This window comes from Falco naumanni, chromosome 2 (assembly GCF_017639655.2).
Source record: "Falco naumanni isolate bFalNau1 chromosome 2, bFalNau1.pat, whole genome shotgun sequence".
NCBI classification, from domain to species: Eukaryota; Metazoa; Chordata; class Aves; order Falconiformes; family Falconidae; genus Falco; species Falco naumanni.
Window position 1 is genome coordinate 72,902,891 of NC_054055.1, and position 24,039 is coordinate 72,926,929.

The 24,039-nt window shown below is 39.9% G+C and overlaps 1 protein-coding gene across 1 annotated transcript in view; it reads left to right on the plus strand.

Annotated features, from left to right (window-relative positions):
- The first annotated feature begins 2,091 nt into the window (after positions 1 to 2,091).
- Positions 2,092 to 24,039, plus strand: part of LOC121083393 (gamma-aminobutyric acid receptor subunit gamma-3) — a 51,895-nt gene continuing 29,947 nt past the window's right edge. The window contains exon 1 of the mRNA XM_040583766.1: positions 2,092 to 2,209. Within this exon, the coding sequence (XP_040439700.1) occupies positions 2,092 to 2,209 (118 nt within the window). The remainder of the gene's footprint in view (positions 2,210 to 24,039) is intronic.

Sequence of the window (24,039 nt, forward strand, 5' to 3'; positions counted from 1 at the left end):
CAATTGACACAACTTTTTCAGTGAAATCTGGGGAAAAAAAGTAAAAAGTTCATTTTGGATCAAATTTAAATAGCATATTTTATTTATATCTATCTATCTATCTATCTGTCTATCTATCTATCTATCTATCTATCTATCTTTGTTACTTCCAGGATATTTGAAGCATTTTTACTTGTGAAATTTACTTAAGAAAAGGGGCCCCAGCTACTGCCTGCTACAAAATCTGCACATTAGCACTTGGGGGCACAAGTTCTGCAGTGGGAGCTGGTAAAATGGGGCAAGGGCTTCCTTTCTTCTACATCAGGAGGCAAATCAGGAGGAAGGAGTAGGACCCAGAGCACATCTCAGCCCAACTTGTGGTCCTGGTACTGCTTTGTGGGAAAGGGACGGTTCTGCCACTGCCACCCAGCGTGAGGACACAGCAGCTACAGCACGGTGACACCATCTGATGCTTCTTCCCTCCTGAACTGCAGGGAAAAATTATCAGTCTCCATAGATGAAGCCAATTTGAGAAGACTCTTGAAATAAACTGTAGAGCTTTCCATTCAAGGGAGACATTATGTCAGAGGAGTGTGATCCAAGGGCTCTGTCAAATAGCAGCCAGGCTCAAGAAGATTTCAGAGGATGCAGGGCTAAGGCTTGGAGACTCTGCAAAGCTTGACTTCTTTCACTGTACCTCTGAATCATCTGACATAATCTGCCAGCCAAAAAAGATTAACCTTTAGATCAGTCTTGCAGACTGGCACAGCAGAATTGGCAGTGAAATCTGCTTGGCAGCAAGAGCTGTCATGGAGAATGGCAGGGCTTGTGTTTGTTACTCAGTCGGGTCCTTATTTCTTTATTTGCATTGATGGGAAATATATGAACGTGGCATTTTGAATTAACACATAGTAATTTTCTACAGATTAGAACTGAGGGACTTGTAGTTACTTTTCATGCTGAGTTAGTGAGAAGGATAAATGAGGCCATGCACACCTTACAGCAGTGCCCCAGCAGGGTGGAACCTTAAACAAGATAGAGAAGACACTCACAGGAGGAAAACATCAAGGAAATAGCACCATGACCAGAGAAGCTGTTTTGCAATGCAAATATGAAAATTTATCAGTCTTCAATGGGAAACAAAAATCACTGATGAGACAGTTATATTGACTGGCTATTGTTGTTGTTAGGCTTTTAATTTGCTTTGCAATCTACATCTACAATATTAATTATTAGATGAATAAGAATTTATTGTATTATGCATTACAGAACAATCCAGTTTTAACTAGCATGGGTGTGCTTTTGTTTTCTCTGTAGTCTATTATTATGGTTTGAGCTAGTTGAAGATTTGTTGTTGGACTTCTATTGGAAAATGCCATTCTCTAATAAAAAGAAAATCAAATATTGGCATGAGGATTAATTATGGCTACTGAGTGCTCAATTGATAAAGGAAGACTTCCAGAAGCTATTTCAGCTGTAGAGATCAGGTGATGACTCATTAAATACCACAGCTTTTAGACATAATATGATGGCATAATCACTTTAAAAATTCCATACTAATTAAAATTTTGCTCTTTTGCACTTTACTGAGCTCATTTCAGAGGTACAGTAGCACACACCATCTTAGAACTATCGACACTTTCAAAACAGTCTTTTTCAAGTCTTTGCATCTTACACTGACACTGCACACCCCCCACCCCCCCACTTCCCATTTTTTTTTTTTAACATTCTATTGGTTTGCACAGCTTCTTCACAGCATACATAAAATAGTATACTTCTGTATCTGGATCTCTAATTAGTACAATCAGCTGCATCTCTGAAGAGATCTGCTTCTGATAGAACCAATCAGGATTTTTTCCATTGGAAAAAAAGTGACTTTGAAAAATCATAGTTTTGCTAGTGTTATGACTATATTTTTGTGTGCCATAAAACTCTTCAGTTCTGTTGAATTATACCACCAAACTCACTGAGAAAGCATCAGATCATAAATTTAGTTATTCCCAAATAGCAGTGAACAGATACTGTTTTGCAGCACCTTTTTTATGAAATGTGATATATTCATATACATACATATGTATATATTAATTTCTAGATGGCTACCCTAAAGAGGAAATGATTTACAGATGGAGGAAAAACTCAGTGGAGGCTGCTGACCAGAAATCTTGGAGACTCTATCAGTTTGACTTCATGGGTCTCAGAAATACTTCAGAAATTGTGAAAACCTCTGCAGGTAAGAATGATACAAATGGTAGTGCTTGCTTTGAAAAACAAATCATTTCAAAGTAGTTCTTCCAAGTTTGCTTTCATTTGAGTGTAATTTGATTTCAATGTGTACCAATGTTAATATTAAAACCTCTAAAGGGCAGACTTCAAAACTATTGACTTTGTCTAGATTTCTGATAAATTCTCTACTCTTTTTTGTAATTTCACAAACCAAGGAATAAATGCTAACTTGACATGGCTGTTTGTTTGCTGAAGTTGCTATATGATTCTTATGCCTCAGCTAAGTGTATTAAACCATTCCTGCATTGAGATATATGTTTTCACCATAAATTAAAAAGAAAGATTTTGAGCACAATGGTAGGGTTAGTGAAATTGGACACTTTCAATAGTATTTAATCATTCAGCCACAGGTTTAGTATTTTTCTTAATATTTCAAAAGCACTCCTTATTTCTTAGTTGCTAAATGTCTCTGCTGGTGACCTTGTCAATTAATTATAATTAAAATTTAATTATGCCTATTTTATTTCATCAGAAATCTTGCTGGTTCTTATAATAACAGCAACACAGGGAAAAAAGATGTATACATAGAATACATTATTTGAACTGGATAAATTCTCATAAAATTCAAACAATGTCTAAACTTTATACACAACTCTTCAGTAAGCTCCCTGATTGGTAAGTTTTGTCACACCTGCAGAAGGAACCTGCTGGAAGCAACCTTCTGCTGACCTGGTGGTAAAATTTTGAAAAATCCAACTTACTTATTTTTTTTTTTAAATATAAGCAGAGCTATGGTATTCTTTTGGAAACACTGTGAATAATAGTAGTAATAAAAATTATTAATCTGTGAAACTACTGCTGTTGGGTCACCGCCCACCCTCTAACATCAGCAATGTATTCTCAGGACCGGAGCGCAGTTTTTGTAAACGAAGAGGCACCAAAGCTTTAGTGAATGTTTTGGGCTGGTAGTTTAGCAAAACAAAATGTAAACAGTGTACATGTAAAAGTTCTCTTCTGCTGTGGATATAAAACCTTGTAGTCTGTAAGTTTCTCAGGAATGAAATTTCCCATAAGCTGAATGAGGAATTGTGGATAATAGTCAAGTACAAAATACCAAATCGTTAAAATATCTGTGTATGCAGGCATGGAGCTCATTGGAAGGGATGGTAGGAATAGGAAAGACAGTCCTGCTTTTCTGCTTTGCTCACATCTGGAGTGATGCATCCTGAGTTTGTATCAAGAACTGCTAAATACACATGCAAGAAGAATTACCAAGTAAGCCATATTAAGATGTTGACAGTGTCTTGATAAACAGATCTATTAAACTCTTCCTTTGCACAGGACAAAACCATTTTTATAGAAGTCTTATTCAAGTAAGCGAATGGGTAATGTGAAGCAAGGAAAAATATCTTTCCTATGCTCTTTTGAGTATATGCCCAGTTCTTATTAAGATAGTCAGTGATAGTTCCTATCAAGAGTGAGCTGACACACAGTGTTTCTGCCCACCCATGTTTATGAGTGCAAAACCCAGTAAGAGGGTTGAATTGAACCCACTGGAGCCACAGCAGAATCACAGAACCACAGAATGGTCAGGGTTGGAAGGAACCTCTGGAAATCATCTAGTCCAACCCCCTGCTAAAGCAGGTTCACCTGGAGCAGGTTGCACAGGGTCATGTCCAGGTGGCTTTTGAATGTCTCCAGTGAAGGAGATTCCACAGTGCTCTGGGCAGCCTGTCCTACTGCTCTCTCACCCTCAAAGTAAAGATGTTCTTCCTCATATTCAAATAGATCTTCCTGTGTTTCAGTTTGTCCCCATTGCCCCTTGTCCTGTCACTGGGCACCACTGAAATAAGTCTAGCCCCACCCTCTTGATGCCCACATTTAAAATATCTGTAGACACTGATAAGATCCCCTCTCAGTCTTCTCTTCTCCAGGTTAAACAGGCCCAGTTCTCTCAGCCTTTCCTCATAAGGGAGATGCTTCAGTCCCCTCATCATCTTTGTAGCTCTCTGCTAAATCTTCCCCAGTAGTTCCCTGTCCCTCTGGCACTGGGGAGCCCAGCACTGGACCCAGCACTCCAGATGTGGCCTCACCAGGGCAGAGCAGAGGGGGAGGATCACCTCTCTCAACCTGCTGCTCCTCCTAATGCCCCCCAGGATCCCATTGACCTTCTTGGCCACCAGGGCACACTGCTGGCTCATGGGCAGCTTGGTGTCCTCCAGGATTCCCAGGTTCTTCTCTGCAGAGCTGCCTTCCAGCAGGTCAGCCCCAGCCTGTGCTGGTGCATGTGGTTGTTCCTCCCCAGGTGCAGGATCTCACACTTGCCTTTGTTGAACTTCATCAGGTTCCTCTCTGCCCAACTCTCCAGCCTGTCCAGGTCTCACTGAATGGCAGCACAGCCTTCTGGTGTGTCAGCTGCTCCTCCCAGTTCTGTATCATCAGCAAACGTGCTGAGGGTACACTCCGTCCCTTCATCCAGGTCGTTGATGACTAAGGACTGGACCCAGCACTGACCCCTGGGGAACACCGGTAGCTACAGGCCTCCAACTAGACTCTGTGCTGCTGATCACAACCCTCTGAGCTCTGCCACTCAGCCAGTCCTGAACCCACCTCACTGTCCACTCATCCAGCCCACACTTCCTGAGCTTACCTATGAGGATGTTATGGGAGACAGTGTCAAAAGCCTTGGTGAGATCAAGGTAGACAACATCCACCACTCTTTCCTTGTCTACACAGCCAGTCATTCCATTATAGAAGACTATTGTTCAGACATGATTTTCCCTTTGTGAATCCATCCTGATAACCTTCTTTTCCTCCACATGCTTAGAGATGACTTCCAGGATGAGCTGCTGCATCACCTTTCCAGGGACGGAGGTCAAGCTGACCAGCCTGTAGTTGCATGGGTCCTCCTTCTTGCCCTTTTTGAAGACTGGAATGACATTCGCTTTCCTCTAGTCCTCAGGCACCTGTCCTGTTCTCCATGACCTTTCAAAGGTGATGAAAAGTGGCTAAGCAATGACATCTGCCAGCTCCCTCAGCACTCAGAGGGGCATCCCATTGGGGCCCATAGATTTGTGGATGTTAAGTGATCTCTAACTCAATCCTCCTTGAACAAGGGAAAGTCTTCCCTTCTCCAGACTTCCTCTCTTGTTTCCAGGGTCTGGGATATGAAGGCTGGCCTCAGCAGTAAAGACTGAAGCAAAGAAGGCATTTGGTAACTCTGCCTTCTCTGTGTCCTTTGTCACCCACCTCATTCAGTAGCAGGCCCACATTTTCCCTAGTCATCCTTTTCCTGCTGATGAACCTGAAGAAGCCCTTCTTGTTGTCCCTGACATCCCTCACCAGATTTGATTCCAAATGGACCTTAGCCTTCCTTGTTGTGTTCCTATATTCCTCCCAAGCAGCCTGTCCCTTTTTCCACATTCTGTCAACTTCCTTGTTCTGCTTAAGTTTTGCCCGAAGATCCTTGCTTATCCATGCAGGCCTCCTGTCCCCTTTGCTTGATTTTCTACTCATAGGGATGCACCTATCTGAAGTTATTCTCCTAAAGGCATCACAGTGACGGCAGGTTGCTGGCAATCTGGAGTTTATTCAAACACTAAAAAAAACACCAAAACAACCCTATCAGAAAGTTGTGGAAACTAACTTGGAAGAAACAGAGTAAAATATATGGGTCAGATTTTCATTGGGTGTGATTTAGGTAGAAAAATTAGTTGTGTATCTCAGCAGATATCTGAGAAGAGACTCTCTGTCAACGAAGATATGAAAGGTGTGAAAAATAAACCTGAGTTTTCACATGGACCCGAATTTATATAGAATACATTCTCTGGCTGGTTCTACACTATAGTTTAAGGTACTTTCAAGGCCAGATTTACTGAACATGGACAATATTTACTATCAGGAGCAAACCCAGGGCTTGGCCATGGGAAAACTAACAGGTGCATTGGAAAACCTTGAGTATGCCCCATGCTATAGGGCAAGGATTCCCAAAATGGAGAGAGGGGGACAGGACACAACCCCCCTGGGTCTGTGCAATATGTCTCAGAGCCAAAATTTAAGGTAGTTCTGTGACTACCTGCTGTAAGTGTCTAAATACATGTGAACGAATAGAATAAAGAGGCATATGTGCTGTGGTACATGGCTGTTTACTGAAGAAAAGTAGCCCTATCTAAAAAGTTTGAGAATTAGGGAACACCCAAAGCTCCTGTTTCCTACTGTATGGTCAACCTCTGATGAAGAGAGGCAGCAGCTGCTGCCTACAGGTATCCCATCTCCTTTGCAGTCATGTTACAGGGGCTACAGGTGGTCGAAAAAGAGGTGCCAGGCTCTGTTGTGGAAGATGTGTGGCGTATTTACATTAGAGCTGCCCAGAAAGGGAGACTGCTCTGAGGCTTCCCCTAGGATACTCTGGGTATAGGACCCACCGTGACTTCAGGCTGCCCCCAAGAGAAATCTGTTCCCACCACCTGGCTTCTGGGTCTGTGTGGGGCCCCTCTGAGCCACGCGGGAGCCCTCAGAGGCCCTAGCAGCCACCATCCCTTCGCAGGCTGAGGACTGAAAGGAAGAGCACTGCAGTTCAGAGTGCTGTGCAGGGAATCATTTGCAGTAATGAGATGGAGTTAGGAAAAGGGAAGCAGGCAGGATGCCAACAGCAGCTTCCTGACAAAGAGAGGTACTAAACATCATCTCTGCTTCCTAGGGAAATTACGGAAACTACTATTACAGAGGACATTTAAAAGCAGAATAGGCAAAGTATGAGAAAATGTACCACAGGGAGCAGTCCCCTACTACCAGGAGATGGATTTAAGCCCCTAACATCTTCAGTTTTCTTCTAACTTACACCTTTCTGCTGGTTTGTGATACTGTTACTTGTCACTAAATTGTGTGTTCATCTATAATGCGAGGGATGCTGCAGCATTACCTACCTGTGTCCAGTTCAGGGATGCCACCTTTAGCTCCTTTTCAGCAGTGTTCTGGCTACAATGGAGAGATGACACACTGACTGCGTGACACGTTGCTGTTCTTCCAGCATTGGTGTAAGTCCTCTCTCAGTAGTCATTTTCACCACAAAATGACTAGATTTAGCACACAAAGTTCTGCAATTTGGTATTCTTTCGGTCTTTCCAAACCTTTTTCAGACATCTAAATAACCTACATGTTAATCTAGGGCAATTTCAGAGGTACACAAGTGGGAAGCCAGCTGTTGCAAAGGGTGTATTTCCAAAATCTAAGCAATATGAGGAATGTTGTCATGTCTTGCCTTGAACCAGCAGTGGCTTAAAGCACTGCCACAGTTGTGTGCTTTACTCCTGCAAGATGACTATCGCCTTTTAAAATAATCTCACAGCCAGAGAAAGTTTTCATTGCTATCTGCAAGAGGTGTTCAGCTTTTCCTTGAAGATTTTTTTTGTGAATTGCATGCCAAGATACAAACACAACCAGACAAAGATCTACTGTGTATAGTTATTACATGAAATACACTGCAGAAATCACTATGCTGGTGCTGTAGTCATGAACCTATGTCTTACACCCAAAGTAAGCTCTTATGGTCAGGTGACACCAAACTAATTCACAAATACTGAAGAATTCCCCTGTTGTCATCTTGCAAGGTACTCAGATATTACAGCAAGAGCACTTCTCTTGCTACAACGTCAAATAAGGCTGCAAAGATAATTAAAGTAGAGGGAGTACCAAGCCACCTGGCACTGAGCTGTGAAAACAGGAGGAACTATGTAAGGATTCTTCAAAAACCTCATATTATAAAAATGCAAATCAGCCAATGGAAGGGTGACCAGGAAAACAGCAGAAAGAGGGAGAATACCGTCTTTAAAAGCACTCTGTGTGTGTTCGCAGTAATCTTCAGGTTTCCAAGTTCTAGACTTTCCAAGTACACTTGGGAAAATAAAAACCCTGAAACAGAATCATGAATTAATACATGAGTAAAGCTCATTGAGTGAGCTGTAGTGTTGCTTGCACTTTTCTGCTGATCTCTCCCCTAGGAAAAATCTATTCCCTCTTTTTAAACCACTCAGTTTTTACTTTGCTAGATAAACACCAAGACCTTGTAGTTACTGAAACTAATTTTCAGTTACTTGAGAACTTCTTCACATCATACAAATCCTACTTGTGTTCTTCTGCAGATGCCTTTAGCCTGAAATTTTTTGCGTCTAAAGGAGCCTTTGCATAAGTTCAAGATAATTAATCAGAAATAGAAAACATGATAAAAGTGCCCTATTTGAAAACTTTAATATCTGATCATTACAAATTAAATACACAGAACCAGACAGAAAGTACCATTTCATACATTCTGAATAACCCCCAAGCATCAATACCCAAACCCAATCAATAGCCATAACTACTTCCATAAAAACTTACACTTTGCATACATACAACAGATGGGTGACAATTAGTGGAGTCTGACTTCTAAATTATGCTTTATATTTTGAACTTGATGTTTTGTTGCAGCACTAGCAAAACTAGCCAGCTGCAACAAGGCTTTTACCATCACATACCAGGTTAACTTCAATAAGTAGCTCCCACACCTTGCCCCAGCACAGACACCAACCCCCACAAGGTTTCAACAGTTCATCTACTGTCCATGCTGTTTCTTCATCCTCTTCAGGCCAGTCCACCCTGCTCCTGGCCTCTGCTGTGTCCAGAGTATTCCTCCTCTGGGCTCCTCTCCCAGCCATCCTCTCCTCATTCAGGCCCCCTTCTTCTCCCATGGCCTTTCCATGTCTCTCCTACATCCAGGACACACTCTCTCTCCTTCCTCTGCTTTTTCCAGGTCTCTCTTAATCTAGAGCTCCTCTTCCATATCCCTTACAACTATTTAACTACTTCACAGGAACCAGACTCAACTCCACCTTATCCACATCAGCCAACCCACCGCCACTGAGGCCAGCCCACAGCTGTATATTATCAATGTTAGTTAACCCGCCTTCATTCCTCTACAATTCCTCTACAATGTTTCATCAAGTACCTCAGCTTACGTGATGCTCTCAGCCCTATGTGACAGGGCTCCAAAGCAAGGTTAATATCTTGTCACAGATTCACATAAAGCTCTCTTTACAATGCTAATAACAACACAATTTTAAGTACCTACTTTGTTGCAGGGGACTTAGTAAATGGCAAGTAAATGCAAGACAAATACAAGTAAAAAATTATCAGAGAACAAAAATAAGAAAGCTTGTCTTTTAAGATGATGCAAAGACCTACATACATAATTATTGGCAGAAGAAGGCAGGATTAGACAGAGGTGTTTTTATAGGGAAGCCAAATTTCACTGTGGGATGCCCCTCCAAGTCAAGGGACCGGTCAGGTGGAGACAGGCATTAGCCAGTGCTCCTTGGCTTTGTCAGAAGACCAACACACTCCCAGAGATTTATCCAGAGGAAAAGATGCTCATGTGCCTAGCTCTTCTACTAGTGAGCAAAGAACAACTGGCTTGAAAAACCATTTCAAAATTGGCCCTTCTGCCTGGTTTTCACTGTTAAATGCTCCCACATTGCTTAGCTGTAGGCACAGAGGGCCCACGACAAGTACCCACACAAGATGAACCAAGCTGCCCAGTGGCAGTCCAGGGTGCAGCCAGCAGTCCAGCCATCACCCCACAGGCACGTGTTGATGGGGCAGGACCACCACCCAGATCAGACACCGGGTTGGCACGGCAAGGCCAGTGTCAGCAGCCGGCAGCCAAACCCCTCAGCCTGAGGAAGGGGTTACAAGGGGGTATGGTGGGGAAGGATGGTCACAGGCTGATCAGAGTAACTGGAGCCTGTTGGTACGCTCACAGGCCTGATAGTGAGGGGGAAAAAAATGCATGAGATATCGTAGTTGCTGAATGTGGTTGTGTCTGTGCGTGTTTGGTTTTAATGATCTGATTCAGTTACACTCTGTCCTGTACCAGCTAACTGATCTGAAGACATTTATTTAATGAATATTCATGAAAAATTTGGGTTTTGAAGTCACTGACTTTTTTTAATGTCCCACTGAGTCCTGATGGCACATCCAAGAGTGCTTGTCATCTGTTGTTCTTCCCAGGAAAAATGTGAATTTCTGGGGTTTTTTTTGCCTCAAATACCAAACTCAGCGGGATCCAGCACACGCTACCTCAGCTGGCTGTGCTGCACAGTCTTTGACCAGACAGCATCCTGAAGCAGACAAGTGGAGACTCAGACCAATGCACCATTTGAAAATGGTGCCTATTTTAACCTACCTGGCATTGCAGGAGCTTTGCCTTTTTCAGCCGGGGTATCACATAATCTCAATTGCTTTAATGGTTAGGCTTTGGTTTACAGCCCTAGGCAGACATTTGCTCTGGGTTCCCACAATTCCAACAGTATCCCCTCCTCTTCCAAATGCTGTGCCCTCCTCCCCTTGTCCTTTTCTGCCTGATTCCTAATGTGAGTGCAGAAGGGGAGGAAGAGTATTTCCTTTTTTTTTTTTTTTTTTATTTTTTTTTTAACCTGGCACAAGTTGAGTGGCAGCTGGATTCCAGTATCTTAGAACCAGCTTTTCCCTGATGTCAGACAATACATTCTGTGTGTCCAGTATTTCTGTGTGGCAAAAAAAATCTGTCTAACACTCTGCAAAGAGGTAGAACAGTAAATGGTTTTGGTAGGAGAATTCTCCATTGCTCAGCTTTCTGGCTCTTCAGTTCTCACACAGCTCCCCTGGCTTTTAGCCACATCCAGGTACAACCCATTCACATTGGATTTTTGGATCTTCCTTTGTGTCAGGTAGATGCAATTATCCTTGTAGCTGTCCTTGGGTTCTTAAAATTTGTGGTCTGAATTCTAGACCTTGCAAACTTACAAGCTGTACTTGCATTTGTTCCCAAGATTCATTAAATCAGGTTTGGGCTTTCACAAATCTGTTTCTATCATTTAGAAGGAAACCCTAAGAAGTCAGGAATCAAGTTAAAACCGTGTGTTGCTAAAATCCTGTGTTGAGCTTGAAGCTGAAGGTAAGTTTATTTTTACAAGTGGTAGACAGAACCATACAGGGACAGCTGATGGCTGAGATGCCACCTTTCACCAGAATCTGCTGCCTCCATCACACCCCTTTCTGCTTTCTCACCTTACCTACACAAACACACACAAACAACATCTTAGAGTCCTTGTGCATCTTCTGCACCCATGGGCCTGGATCCCCAGCAGTTCCAGCATTTCCAAACTAGCAGGTACCAGGAACACACCCTTCGAAGCCTTTCTTGCCCAACTCTCCAGCTCCAATGCTTAAGATACCTCTGCTTGCTGCCTCCACACTGGCAGAGGTGCACATTGTTCTGGCACTTGCAACCTAGTTTTCACTCTTCTTTCTTATCTGCAGCTTTCTCCACAACTTTGTCCTTAACAAAATCCATCAGACCCAGTGCAAGAACATAAAATCCCATTTAGGACTTAAAGGTTGGAAACACTACTTAGTACTTGAGAACAATGCCCAGTACTGACCCACAGAACTGACCCATGGATTATAAAATGAATTCACTTTCTTACTTTTTCCCTATTCATTGTTCATAGTTCACTATGAAATATGACTCCAGTAACACCTTTAGATCCAGAATGTTTGTACAGCTCAAAATTACTTTGTGTGCAGCACCAAACACACAACCCAGATTTGAATTGGCGATCCTTCTTTGGCCTCTTTCAGAGGGACAGAATAATACTGAAAGTCCTTGCCATTGCAATCATCTCTGGAATGATGGGATATCGTAGGACTTCTTTTCTGGCAGTAAACACCAATTTATGTGAAAACAGAAAACTAGCCTGATTATAAAAAGATAATCTTTTCGTTGACAGTTTTTATCTTTGATACAGTATTTGCAATAAATCAATTCCCATTTTAGCATATATAAGCAACAGTGGCTGTATTGACTTTTAAAAGATATTCACAAGTCACATGATAATTGATTAGAAAGAATATTTTGAATAAGCCATAATTTTTCTAAGAAAAATTTGAATTTTTATTTTTAACAGCAATTCATCTTGCACTGATTTTGTAATAGATCATATAAGAGATTCTAATAATTTTGTCATTAGCCACTCAGGTTAGAAATGTAATAACTAAATAGATTATTATTAATAATACTTCTATTGAAGTATTTTCATATGTTGGTTACAAGTTTGACTGACACTTGTAGGAATCAAATCTTTTACATTGCCCTGGAAATCCAGAACTTGCCCGTCTTGTTACAAAAATGCCTCACAAAGCTCATAGTGAGGCTGCTTCTGAAGAGGGTGATTTATAACTTGATCAATAGCCTACTGCAGTTAAGGGGACTTTTCCCTGATGCTGGCCTGGAATGAGATCTTGAAATGTAGAAGCCTGAAACTGGCTATTTGATGTGAGTAGGTCTTCAGTCGCTAGAAACTAGAGAAAGCTCAGCTTAATGATATACCAGTGGGATAAGTAGAATATGGTCTAAAAACATGTTTCTTCTACTGTTTATGAATAGTACAAAAGATGATTAGGGAAATAGGAGTAGAAAGGATATTATTCCCCTCCATATTTTGTAAGTTCAGTAGAAGTGCATGTGTAACTGGCTTCATTCTTATGTTTTGCCTTGTGGAGACTAATACTTAGTATCCTTTGTATAGGCCCCTGCTACTGGCAATGGTATGAGAGGTTCGAAATACAGTAACTTTACTTTGTGGTAAAAGCAAAAGTAAAAAAAAAAAAATAGATGGTAGAAGACTCAGAGGTAGGTCATCACCTGAATTTCTTTCTTAAGGGAAAATTCCAGTTGGAAGCGATTTTTCCCTAAAAAAAAATATCCAGATGTCCTCATTAAAAGACCTCAAGTTGTCTTTTCTAAAGGTTTTCATATTGTATGGAAAAAAAACCAGACAGTCGTTTTCCACTAGGTTTTACTTCAGCTGAGGTTTTTATCTGATAGTTCTGTAATTTGGAACTTTTGTGTCTAACTTCAAGAGGTTCTTGAATTAATGTTCTCATTCACTCATCCACTGGCAATGCTGTATTTGTCACTCCACTTTGTACATGGAGTCCTGATCTCCTGCTCTCTTCTGCTGGAGCTACATCATTTCCCATTCCAGGATAATTCACCAGGCAGGAGGATAACAGGGTTTTCTCTGTTCTCCAGTAGCCATAACCCAGACCTTGGAGTTGGTGACCTGAGCTCTTCTCTGAGCTTGAAAGAGTGATTGAATATTTAATAGCAATGCCAAGAACTAGGCGATCCCATCTCAGAATTTTAGCACGAAGGCTAGCCAAATCACCCACCCGAGAGCTAGGGATTTTGGTCTCACATACCCTGGTGCTTTAACCAGTAAGCCACAAGGTAAAAAGCAGAAGGCTGGTATTGCTTCCATGTTTGGCTAGGAAAACACAGCGACAGAGAGCTTCCTAGCAGCCAGTTCCCCTCCCCTGCACTTTCTGCTGCCCAGCTTAGATGCCACCGTGATAAGCTGCTGACTTCCATGGATACATTCCAGGATGTCCAGCTCCCCGACTTGCTGTAGAGAATCGTAGCAAAATTGGGTCTGTGAGGACGTTTGTGTGGCCAGGCACTGCCAAGTGAGAAGCTGCACTGCCTTGTGCATGACACCCAGGCCTGTAGGGGTGCAATCCCTGGTCCACTGGGCTACGTTTATAAAGGCAGTAGCATGTTGTCTGTAGTGGCAAAAGCAGTAGGGAGAGAGGGAAGTATTTCCGCAGAAAGGACACCATGACTGCAGACAGACTGGCTTTACAAGTGTCTTTAATACACAAAATACAAAGTGCAACTGGATCAATCAGTTGTATTTACTTCTAAAAAGGTACACACCGTAGACAGAATATTTTGACTAAAATTGCAAAATATATCTTGAGATTTTCTGGCCTACAGTGCTGACTGATGATACAGTTTCTGGTATTAATATCACTGTAATGAGGGTGGAAAGACATATCACATAAAAACTGTGAACCTCTTTGCATTTATACAGTTGAGAACAACTTTCTAGACTCAGCTATTCCAGCACCTCTGGCTTTTATTCCTACTTCTGTGTCATTACACCACTGTATCGGTGATTTATGGCTGGCTCAATGAAAAGTTTTATATTAATGCAAACTGTGAAGGTTTGGCCTTTGTCCAGGGTTGCTACAATGTTATCTAAAGGTCTTTCATAAGCAGCAATTGTACTTAATTTAAAATTCACAGTATTGCGCAGTATATTTTATATTGTATTCACTGCTAAATCTACAATCTTAATGAAAATTTTAAGGTACAGAATGGGACAACTATTCACATGTCACAGAAAGATGCTAACTGTGTTTTTAGATTTTAATTTGCCATACCTTAAAAAAAGTGCAGCACAGACTAATGCCATACTAGCAGGGTCTCTCTAAATTTAGCCTGTACTCTTTCACACCATGGTCATGTTTCCAGAGCTCTTCCATGCGGTCATGTAGGCTCCTTGCCTCTAAGACCCTTTTCTGCATCTAATGTTCACAACATTCAGGTCTTGTTCATAACAACTTCATTTCAGTCAGCACCTTCTGCTTCCTAGTTACACTGGCAAGAACCAAAAATCTCTTCTATGATTAGTTGCCTGATGGTAGATTTGTCCACTGCCTACTGAAGCCAACATGTGTCTTACCATTACCCACCAGAGAGTCTGGCAAGCATGAGCTATGCTGTCACGTAGCTAAGGAAATGATACAGTACAAGTGTTTAGCAAGTTTCCAAACCTTCCAGCAAATGCAGCCAAAATAATGATATGGGATAACATGAGAGAGCATTCCTGAAATGTGAGGAAGTCGGCCATGATCACGGCTACCACAGCATCCCACAGAGAACCAGAGGTGGACCCTTGGCACAGTGCCAGAAATATAGGCTGGCATCAGTCATGATGCTACAGTGTTCACAAAATAATTTTGGCAGAAGACACCAGATAGACTGTCGCTCATTACCTCAGAGAAAGTTAATCACAGTCAACTTGAGACAAACTGAAGGCATGGACCAGAGTTTCACTGCTTCATAAAAACAAAATATATAATCCCAAGAGTACAGGAAAGTGGCATTAGGACAAGGATCTCAAAACACTCAAGTGACTCGTACTGAGTTCTGCTGATGTCCTTGTCCTTCTGAACAGATGAATCACCTTCTTGAATGAGCCTTACAAATTAGTCTGTTTAGTCTTTTAGACCTCGTTATATAAAACAGTGGTAGAACTATAACAGTAGGCAATATCCTTATATAGGATAATTCTGCATGATAGTGGGGTGATCTTTTTTTTTGCTCTTTCTCAGAATTTAACATCTTGTATTTCTTCTCAGTGGAGAGGAAAATTAATATTTTCATTCTGACATGACCCATAAAGACCAGCATTTGGAAGACTATACATTTAGCTGTGTTGAAGATCTCGGTTGCTCGCTGTCCTGGTTTCAGCTGGGATAGAGTTAATGTTCTTCTTAGTAGTTAGTGCAATGCAAGGGTTTCACAGTACCATCCACATTATCTTTCTTTAACAGAAACAACCCACAGGACTCCTGTTCTAGTTGCTTTAAGTGTCTTCAACTGCAGTAAGTTCCCTTTAGCTTGGACAAATCTTTCAAGTCTGTCTTGGACCTGAGGACAACCCCACTCCAGCACCCCTTCCCCCCTGCTCCTGATCAAAAAAATGTATGGTGCTGTACCAAAGGAGAACAGCTTATTTTTAGGTGATTATGAAATACAGATTTTCATCTGAGAAGTACAGAACTACCACCCACACTCTAATTCAAGTCAGTATCAAAATTAATTGCAGATCTCCTACAAGTAGGAGTAGTTAGAGTGAAAAAAACATCTGAAGAGTTTTCTGCTTTTCATGTCCACAGCTTCAGGCATGTCTTTTGCATACTACAAACAGTGTGCCAAATTATTCCTTCAGTACTACTGGTTCAAACCAGAAGTTTTCTTAGAATAATGAAGTAGGAGAACCATAGAAGAATTATAAAGCAGCTTGAAGAGAAAAAAGAATATGCATCTTATACATTGTTCACTAGATGCAGCATGCGTATGTGCAGCAGCACTAGATGCACTACGAAGCACATAAAGATGTATGGAAATTCCCATACATCTTCCTACTGTAGTTGGACACTTGTCAAACTAATGCAAATCTTTAGGCAAAGCTGAAGCTAAACTTGCAGATCATAGTTTTAATCTGTGTCTTAGTCTGCTTTGGTTTGAATTTCTCTCCATCTAATTTTTCATAAGAATACCTCCCAGAAAAAAAAAAAAAAAAAAGTTAAACATATGTCCATTAATATAAAACATTGGTTAAAATCTCTGTTACAGCAATACTGATTTACACACTCCCATTCCAAACTCTTAATTTTATCCTTACTCTTATGTTCCTCCACTGAGAGGATGTCTGTCTGTTTTTCGAAATGCTTCCTTCAAAAGGAGGAAAACTTGGTAAATGTTGCCTGTGTTAACACAATAGATCAAGACAGAAGCACATTCAAATGTGAAGAAAACATTGTTGCAGCTTCTTCATATTTATATGAATAGAGAGATTAATTTCTAAGGACACAACCTGAGCAGCACGCCTGAAAAAAATGAGTCCTTGAATGGGTTTCCAAAGTGCCTTTAAGGATCCCCTCAGAAAACTCTGAACTTCAGGTCAGCCCTGGCTTACATACCTGGACTTAATTTTTATCTTTTTTGTCTTAACTCAAGCTGCCTCCAGTCTGTGTCTGCTCTTGGGACAGGCATCATCGGAAAACCTTCAAGGAGCAATCCTGGGCTATCTTTTCTGCTTGAAGTCACAAGAAACACTGAAGCAGGAAAGCTGCATTGTGTGGTGGGACCATACCCTTTGCAATGAAGAGCATCTTTGAAGAGTAGTTTCAATACTGGGCTGACAAAAGCTCCCTCCATCACCCTCAGGGAATGCTTAGCAGGGGTGCAGAGCTGGCCTTTAGCTTCCTCTAGCAGCAAATAAAGTCACTGGAAGTTGTTTTGGTTTTGATATTCTACACTGTTACTTACAGGTATAGAAAGCTTGATTTTAGCCATGTCATCTGAGGTAACAGAAGCCCCTTTAGCTCAGCAGTAGCCTTGTAACTCATTTCAGGCCAAGGTCCATTGCAAATGGTGTTTAATCCCATCCATTAACATCATGTGTTTAAAAATCAGATCCATGGTAAAACGTGCAGAGAACAGGATTACAGGATGCTAATAAGCACCCTACCATCTGGGAACGGAGGATTTTTTAGAATGTAATACAGGTTTTACGTTGTCACAACCTTAAAGTGAAACTGCACCTTAAATGGATTTAATTTCTTTGTGCAAAACCTGACATTTTTATGGCAAAAAAGTTTCTGAGGACAGGGTAACTCCAAAGAAGTTCAGAAATTATAGCAAACAATACATTTTTCATTGCTCCTGTTTTCAGTAATTTCTGATTGTCTTTTATACTGAACTGCCATATACCCCTTTTTTGCCCTATAGTCAAAACCATTTCTAAGACATGAGCACTGCTGGCAGTTATTCCACATACAGTCTCTGTTGTCCTGAGGAAAGAAGAATTTACTTTTGTAGTTTTATCCGAGACTGAACCAACAATAACATCCTGAAAGTTTCAGTCCTGCTAATACTGTATTAAACATTGCATTGTAAGGTAACTTGTGAACTTTTTTTTGCAGTTCCCAAATTCATACATAAATGCCTGTTTCCCTCCACTGCTTCCTGAAGTGTTTAACAAATAGACAAGACAAAAATCAGATCTCAAGCGCTTCAGCTTCTGGAAGTAATATTTTCTTGAAGAATATTGTAAACGTAGATTTGCATATTTAAGGACAATCAGGGTTTTACTGCTGACAAAAAAAAAAAAAGGAATTTGAAGACTGTAGTCCACCATTTTCCTGAGTTAATCTCTCCTTGACTGTAAGATTTTTTTAAAAACCTTATAACTGGCATTTGAAAGTGTTTTTTTTAGTGGTGGTAGTGGCTCAGACAAAAAGACAGAAAATTAATTTATTGTCTACTTAGTGTAAGCTTCAAGCTGATCCCATAAAGTAGACGTAAAATATTATTTTCAGCTTTTCTTCAAAAAGTTACTGTGACAATGAGGTAACTTTAGCATTATGTATTTCAGAAATGCCTTAATCTCATATTATCTCATCTGAATGTCTGTAAGTAAAGAAGGCCATAAGTCATTCCAGAGTAGAATTGAGTAAGAAAATGAAAAGAATAATGTTGAAGCTTTTTCCATTGCATCCACGTTTTTGATTCATGTAGTTCATAAATCTTTGAGTACATTAACATCTAGGTTTGTAATTTTTGTTACTTTGGTTTTGCTTTGTTCTTAAAGTCATTTGTAATTCTCCTATTTAGGAAAGCTGTCATCTAGTTAAAGCACAGACAGTGCAGTTGTGGTCAATATATCATAAAAGGCTTTTAAATAATTGTATATTAAATTATTTATTGAAGCTATTCAACAAATACTAAAAAAATAACAACAAATCCATATGGCAATACTCAAGGTCAGTTTGAAAATGGTATGTTAATCTAAAAGGGGATGAAGTCTTCTTTAGCCCATCATGTTTCTCAATTACAATCTTAAAATTTTAATCATGGGATGGGGTTCAACAAAAGCACAGCTTATGGCTCCTGGTATTGGATCAAGACAACCACAGACACACTGTAAATAAGTCGCAATCACTTATAATCCTACTGTGCTGGTTTAGATGCGATCAAAAATGCTGGATTATCTCTGTTTTGACCAGTTTTATGCCAGTTTCTCTCCAACATGTCAAAGCCAACTTGCCTTTCCACACCTAGCCTGAAAGACTCATTGCTTGTTTCTTTTTTTTTCCTTTCCACCTCTTTGTCTCAAAGACCATTTTCTCTCAGTACTACTGTCCTTCCTTAATGCAGGTTTGGGGCTTTTACTTTCATTTGAACACATGCTGGAACAAGACCTTTACACTTCTTTGACTGTCTGTCACAGGCCTCTTTCCTTGTCCTTGGCTATTGTTTTTTTCTTTTTCGCTCAGACCTTGCCATACTGCTATTCTGAATTGGAACTGACTCAAAGTACTCACAATTTGACAATTAGATAAAAATAACAACACTTCAACCTGATTTGCTTTCCTCAGAGTACTTTGGTTTTCCCCTTGTTGGTCTTATTCCCCACCACTTCATATTATGAGACATCCAGTTATCAGTCCTGGATATTTGGATCCCTTTCTGTCAAAAAGTGAAAAATAAGCCTATTTTGAAAGTGTTGTATTAAAGAGTGAACTTTTAAACTTTTAAACGTTTTCTTCCCTTCTGTTTTTCTCTTGTTTCTTCTTCTTTTAAATGTTTTCTTCCCTCCTGTTTTTCTCTTGTTTGTTTGGTTGTGGGTTTTTTTTTTTTGGTTTGGTTTGGTTTTGGTTTTTTTTTTTTTTGGGGGGGGGTGTCTGTGGACATCTGCACCTTTTCATTCTGTAAAATCCATTTGGCAAACTGCTTAAGAGCTAGATTGTCTCGTATATTCACAGTACTTGTGAGGACCTTTGTGGAATGTGATCTATGGACAGATATATGTCATAGGAAGACGCTTCAAATCAGGAAAACAAGGAGAAATAGAGGAGATGGGGAACATATTCTCTCTTTCCTTGAAACCAGTGTTGTAACTTACCAGTTTAAGGAGGATGTAAAAATATGAGCCAATTGATATGTAATATTTAAAACTATTTTACCAACACTTACATGACTTCATAAAAAGGCAAGAGAACATTCTAACTATATAGGATTTAATTTTACTGATTTCCTACTATAGATGTATTTATGCCATTTTTTACTGCAAAAACTGAACATGAAATGATTTACATAATTGGAGACTGAAGGAAAAAACAGGGAGAGGAACGATTTACTTGTTCACCTGCAAAATATAGTATTTGATATTTGCATATAGTTCCAGTTGGATATGCTTAAAGAAAAGGGGGGGGGGAACCCCACAAAACCCAGGAAAACCTCTCTATAGCAGTGTCTACGTAATTAAATGTACTAGTTTTATTAATAAAATGCAGTTTTCTCCCACGTAAATGCAGCCTCAAGCATCAGTATTACAGGATCTCTGATGATTTCCAGCTTTCGTTTTCCAAATCAAAGTTCTTACTAAGTTGACAACCTTAGCATTAGTAATGAAAAGTGGAAGTTTTATTAATCAAACATGTTCAGCCACCCAGACATCATTAAAACTTGATATAAACTTATAGTGCAAATGCTTCTGCACCTGGAAATATTTTCATGAAATATTGACAGAATGGGTAAATGAAGTGTCGAGAAGATATCTAGTCCTCTACTGCCTCTTTGTTTAACTATGTAATCCAACTATGTGAATCATAAACTGGCCTTCCCTGACATTTGTAAGACTATGGTCTAGTCTCCTGCCCGTCCATTTAAGTAGCTAAATTCTAAGCCATTTTGGTGAGTTAAGGACTCTCTTTAATATTTCATTGCTTCTTGTTTAAAGCACATAACCCACAGAAGAAATTACTTTTCTGAAAGATTTTACTCCATACATAAAACAAGACAAGAGTTGAAATAATACAAAATTGTGGAAATAGATTTCTACTGTAATAAATTATTTTGAGGAAGAGGGCTAGTTAAGTTTAAAATGCCCTCACTCCACCTGTGTGAAGTCACCTTGTGAGTTAAGGCATGCAAGGAATAGCTTGCACCTTACAGTTAATAAATCCAGAGTGACAGCTTTCCAGGGAAATTACCTTGTTTCATTCTGTGTTTGGAGAGATTGTGGGCCCAGTCCAGGCTCCCTCTGGCCAGGAGATCATACCGAAGGAGAAACATAAAAATGCCCTGTAGCTCCAGGAGAAAAGAAATCCTCTCTTCCAGGTCATATTTTTCTCCAAACTTAATTAACCTACAAGCATGCCTCATTTGGTGATTTTGCCTTCTTACTGTTCACACTTCATTGATAAATTCATTAAAGTTTCCAAGAGAAGACAGAGCTGGGAAGTGATGAGAAACTGGAAGCTTTGGATCAAGGGGCTGGGACTGGTTGGACAAGGACACAAGGGAGAGGCAAGGTGAGAAAGATGGGACTAGCACCTTGTGAGAAGAAGAAAATGAAAAACAGAGAAGAAACTTGGGAAAGGCTGGACAAGAAAATTTGGGTTGTAGGAAATGAAGCCATGCAGCGTGGGAAAGACTGGGGCATGGGGCTGAAGGGAGATGGTAGGGATGGGGAGGCTGAGATTGGGATGAGAAGTTGGTGAACTGGTGCTGGAGCTGTTTGCACAAACCAGCTAGGAAGTCAGAACTGTGAATGTCAAAAGGCTTTGGACAGATGCAGAATATATTAAGCTTGGTGGAAAGACTACATTGCTGATCAGAGCCTGGAAGGGAGTCCAAGACCCTTAGATCTTACTAGTTCTCCAACTGCCAACAAAATGCTTGTGAACTCATGGCAAAATATGTTTTGTCTGTTTCTGGAATTGGGTGCTACATGATCACAGACATTATCAGCCACTGAGCTCAGGTATCAGTAGGGCTGAAGGATGGCCTACACATAAAGAAAGGAATGAAAATGTTCAGAGCAACCTTTTGTTTGATCAGGAAGTGGATAGATTCAAGAGAGGCCATTGAATCTAGCAAAACATTGGATGAAAATCAAGAAATGAGGCTGCTTGGTTTATCACAAACAAACAAACAAACAAACCACCTCCTAAATGCAACAACCACAAAGCTTTGACCATTTTGGATTTTGTTGTTCATTGCTATCTGGAAAGAACTGCCAAAAATGTTACATTCCCTGTTGGCAAGGCTTCAGACTTTGTGAGACTTGATAAGCTCCTGCAGGGAAAATCAAGGCAATCTGCACTAACAAGGCACTGCTCTGTACTGAAAGACCCTTGCAGAACACAGGGAACAAAAAGGAAAGTTTCAGCTCTTAACATTGTAGTCTGCTGGTTTTGACATGAACCTGTTTAAAGAATTACTCTATACAATCACTGCAAGAGAGAACCTGAGGAGTCCCGTTTAGCAACAGTCTAACATAAGAGAATGGCACTTCAAGAGAAGTCTTACAAGGGAAAAAAATGTACACCTGACAACTAAAGAGAGACCATGTCAGATCTAGAGCTTTAGATTTAGCTTTAGATTTAGAGCTGTTCTTGCTTATATCCATCCAAGTCTTCCATTACATTAGAAATATTGTAGGTAGATTAGAAGGTCCAGATCCTGAACTACCTGTCTGTAGTAAGGAATAATCCTGAATGTGTTAGCCTCCTCCTCATCTCTTTTTTTTTTTTTTTTTTTTTAACTGAATTATTATGTGTTTATGTAGGAATCCATTCAAGGATGGAGTAGATCTATACAACCACAAAGTAAGAATATTAGTTATTGCTGAGGTTCATTACTGCAAGGCTGAGAGGGTGGGGTGGCAAGGAACAATATATATACTAAGTTTAACCAAATCCGATCTTACAGTCTTGAGCTGCTAACTTCATATATTGTTTCACTCTTAAGAGTTATCTTTTATGTTTATGTATTTTTACATCTATGGAACTGTATTATAAATGTTTCTATAATACTACTACATTAAGTCATCTAGTCCTTGATTAAAACCATTTAAAATTAGTAATTCACGTATATCACAAAAGATGTCATGAAAATAGGAAGGTATTTCTGAGTGCTGATGGGAACTAAACATGTTTTCCATTTCTGATGGAGACATGTATATTATCTTGTGAGAGTATAGGCTACTCTGGCTTGTATTTAGGTGACAGCATTGTTTGTCAGTCCCATTGGCTTCATCAAAAAGCCATGTTTAATGATTATTTTTAAAAACAAATTGCATTTTCTGACATTATAATTCAACATATCGAAAATTCTTGAAGTGATAATTTCCAAAGCAATCTGTGGACTAAGAGGGAGAATGCTAGAGGGAAAAAAAATGTGCAAAAGGAGCAAAATTCCATATATATCTTTGCTTAAAGTAGGGAAAGAATCATAATAAGGAAATAATAAAACAGAAGTGAAGACTGCCTGAGGATATGTAGCTCCAGATGAAATAAAACAGGTAGAAGAAGGTTGATTCAAGGAGAAAAGCAAGCAGGAAGTGGTCAGAGGTTTCATAATTGAATAGATTGAAGATATTCTCAGAATAAGAAGGGATTTGGTATGGGTTTTTTTTCTGTATTGTGGTTATTTAAATGTGCTTTTTCCAAAACAGCCAAAGCAATTTGTTTATGTCAGTCATTAATTACAGTACTTATTAAAAATGGTTTAAATCAAACCAGGTTACAAATTTATAATAAGTCTTTAACCAGTGGAACAACTTTCTTCTTTTTTTAAGGGTAAGTTTTCTGAAAGTTCTGAAAGTAAAAAGCTCCAAGGCTGCAGTATTTTTTGCCAAAATTCAGTTCTGAATACATTTTGACAGGTGGTCCATGCATTCCTGAAATCTCTGCAAAATGCTGACCAAACACAGCTACACATAAAAAACCAAAATCTCAAGGCAGTGCTCATAGATGATCTGTCATTTTCAATTTGGTATGTATCAATATTGTTTTTCTTGTCCTAAAAATACACTTAAATATTAGTGGAAAAGCAACCCACTTGCATCAGAAGTGATCCTTCAGGGTCTTCCTAGCACTTCAGTTTTAACAATCTCTCCTATTCATTTTCTGACAGTTCAAGGAGGTTACACCTGCCATTAGCATCTAATTAACATTGTTTTTCTGTACAAAACCCCAAAGTTTGCCATAACTGATTGGCAGTGCCATAGAAACCTAATTCCAAGGGCTAAACCATGTGGGGGCTTAGCACAATAACACTAATATTAATATATTAATAATATATATTTATATAAATATAGTGTGTGTTTGTGTGTGTAT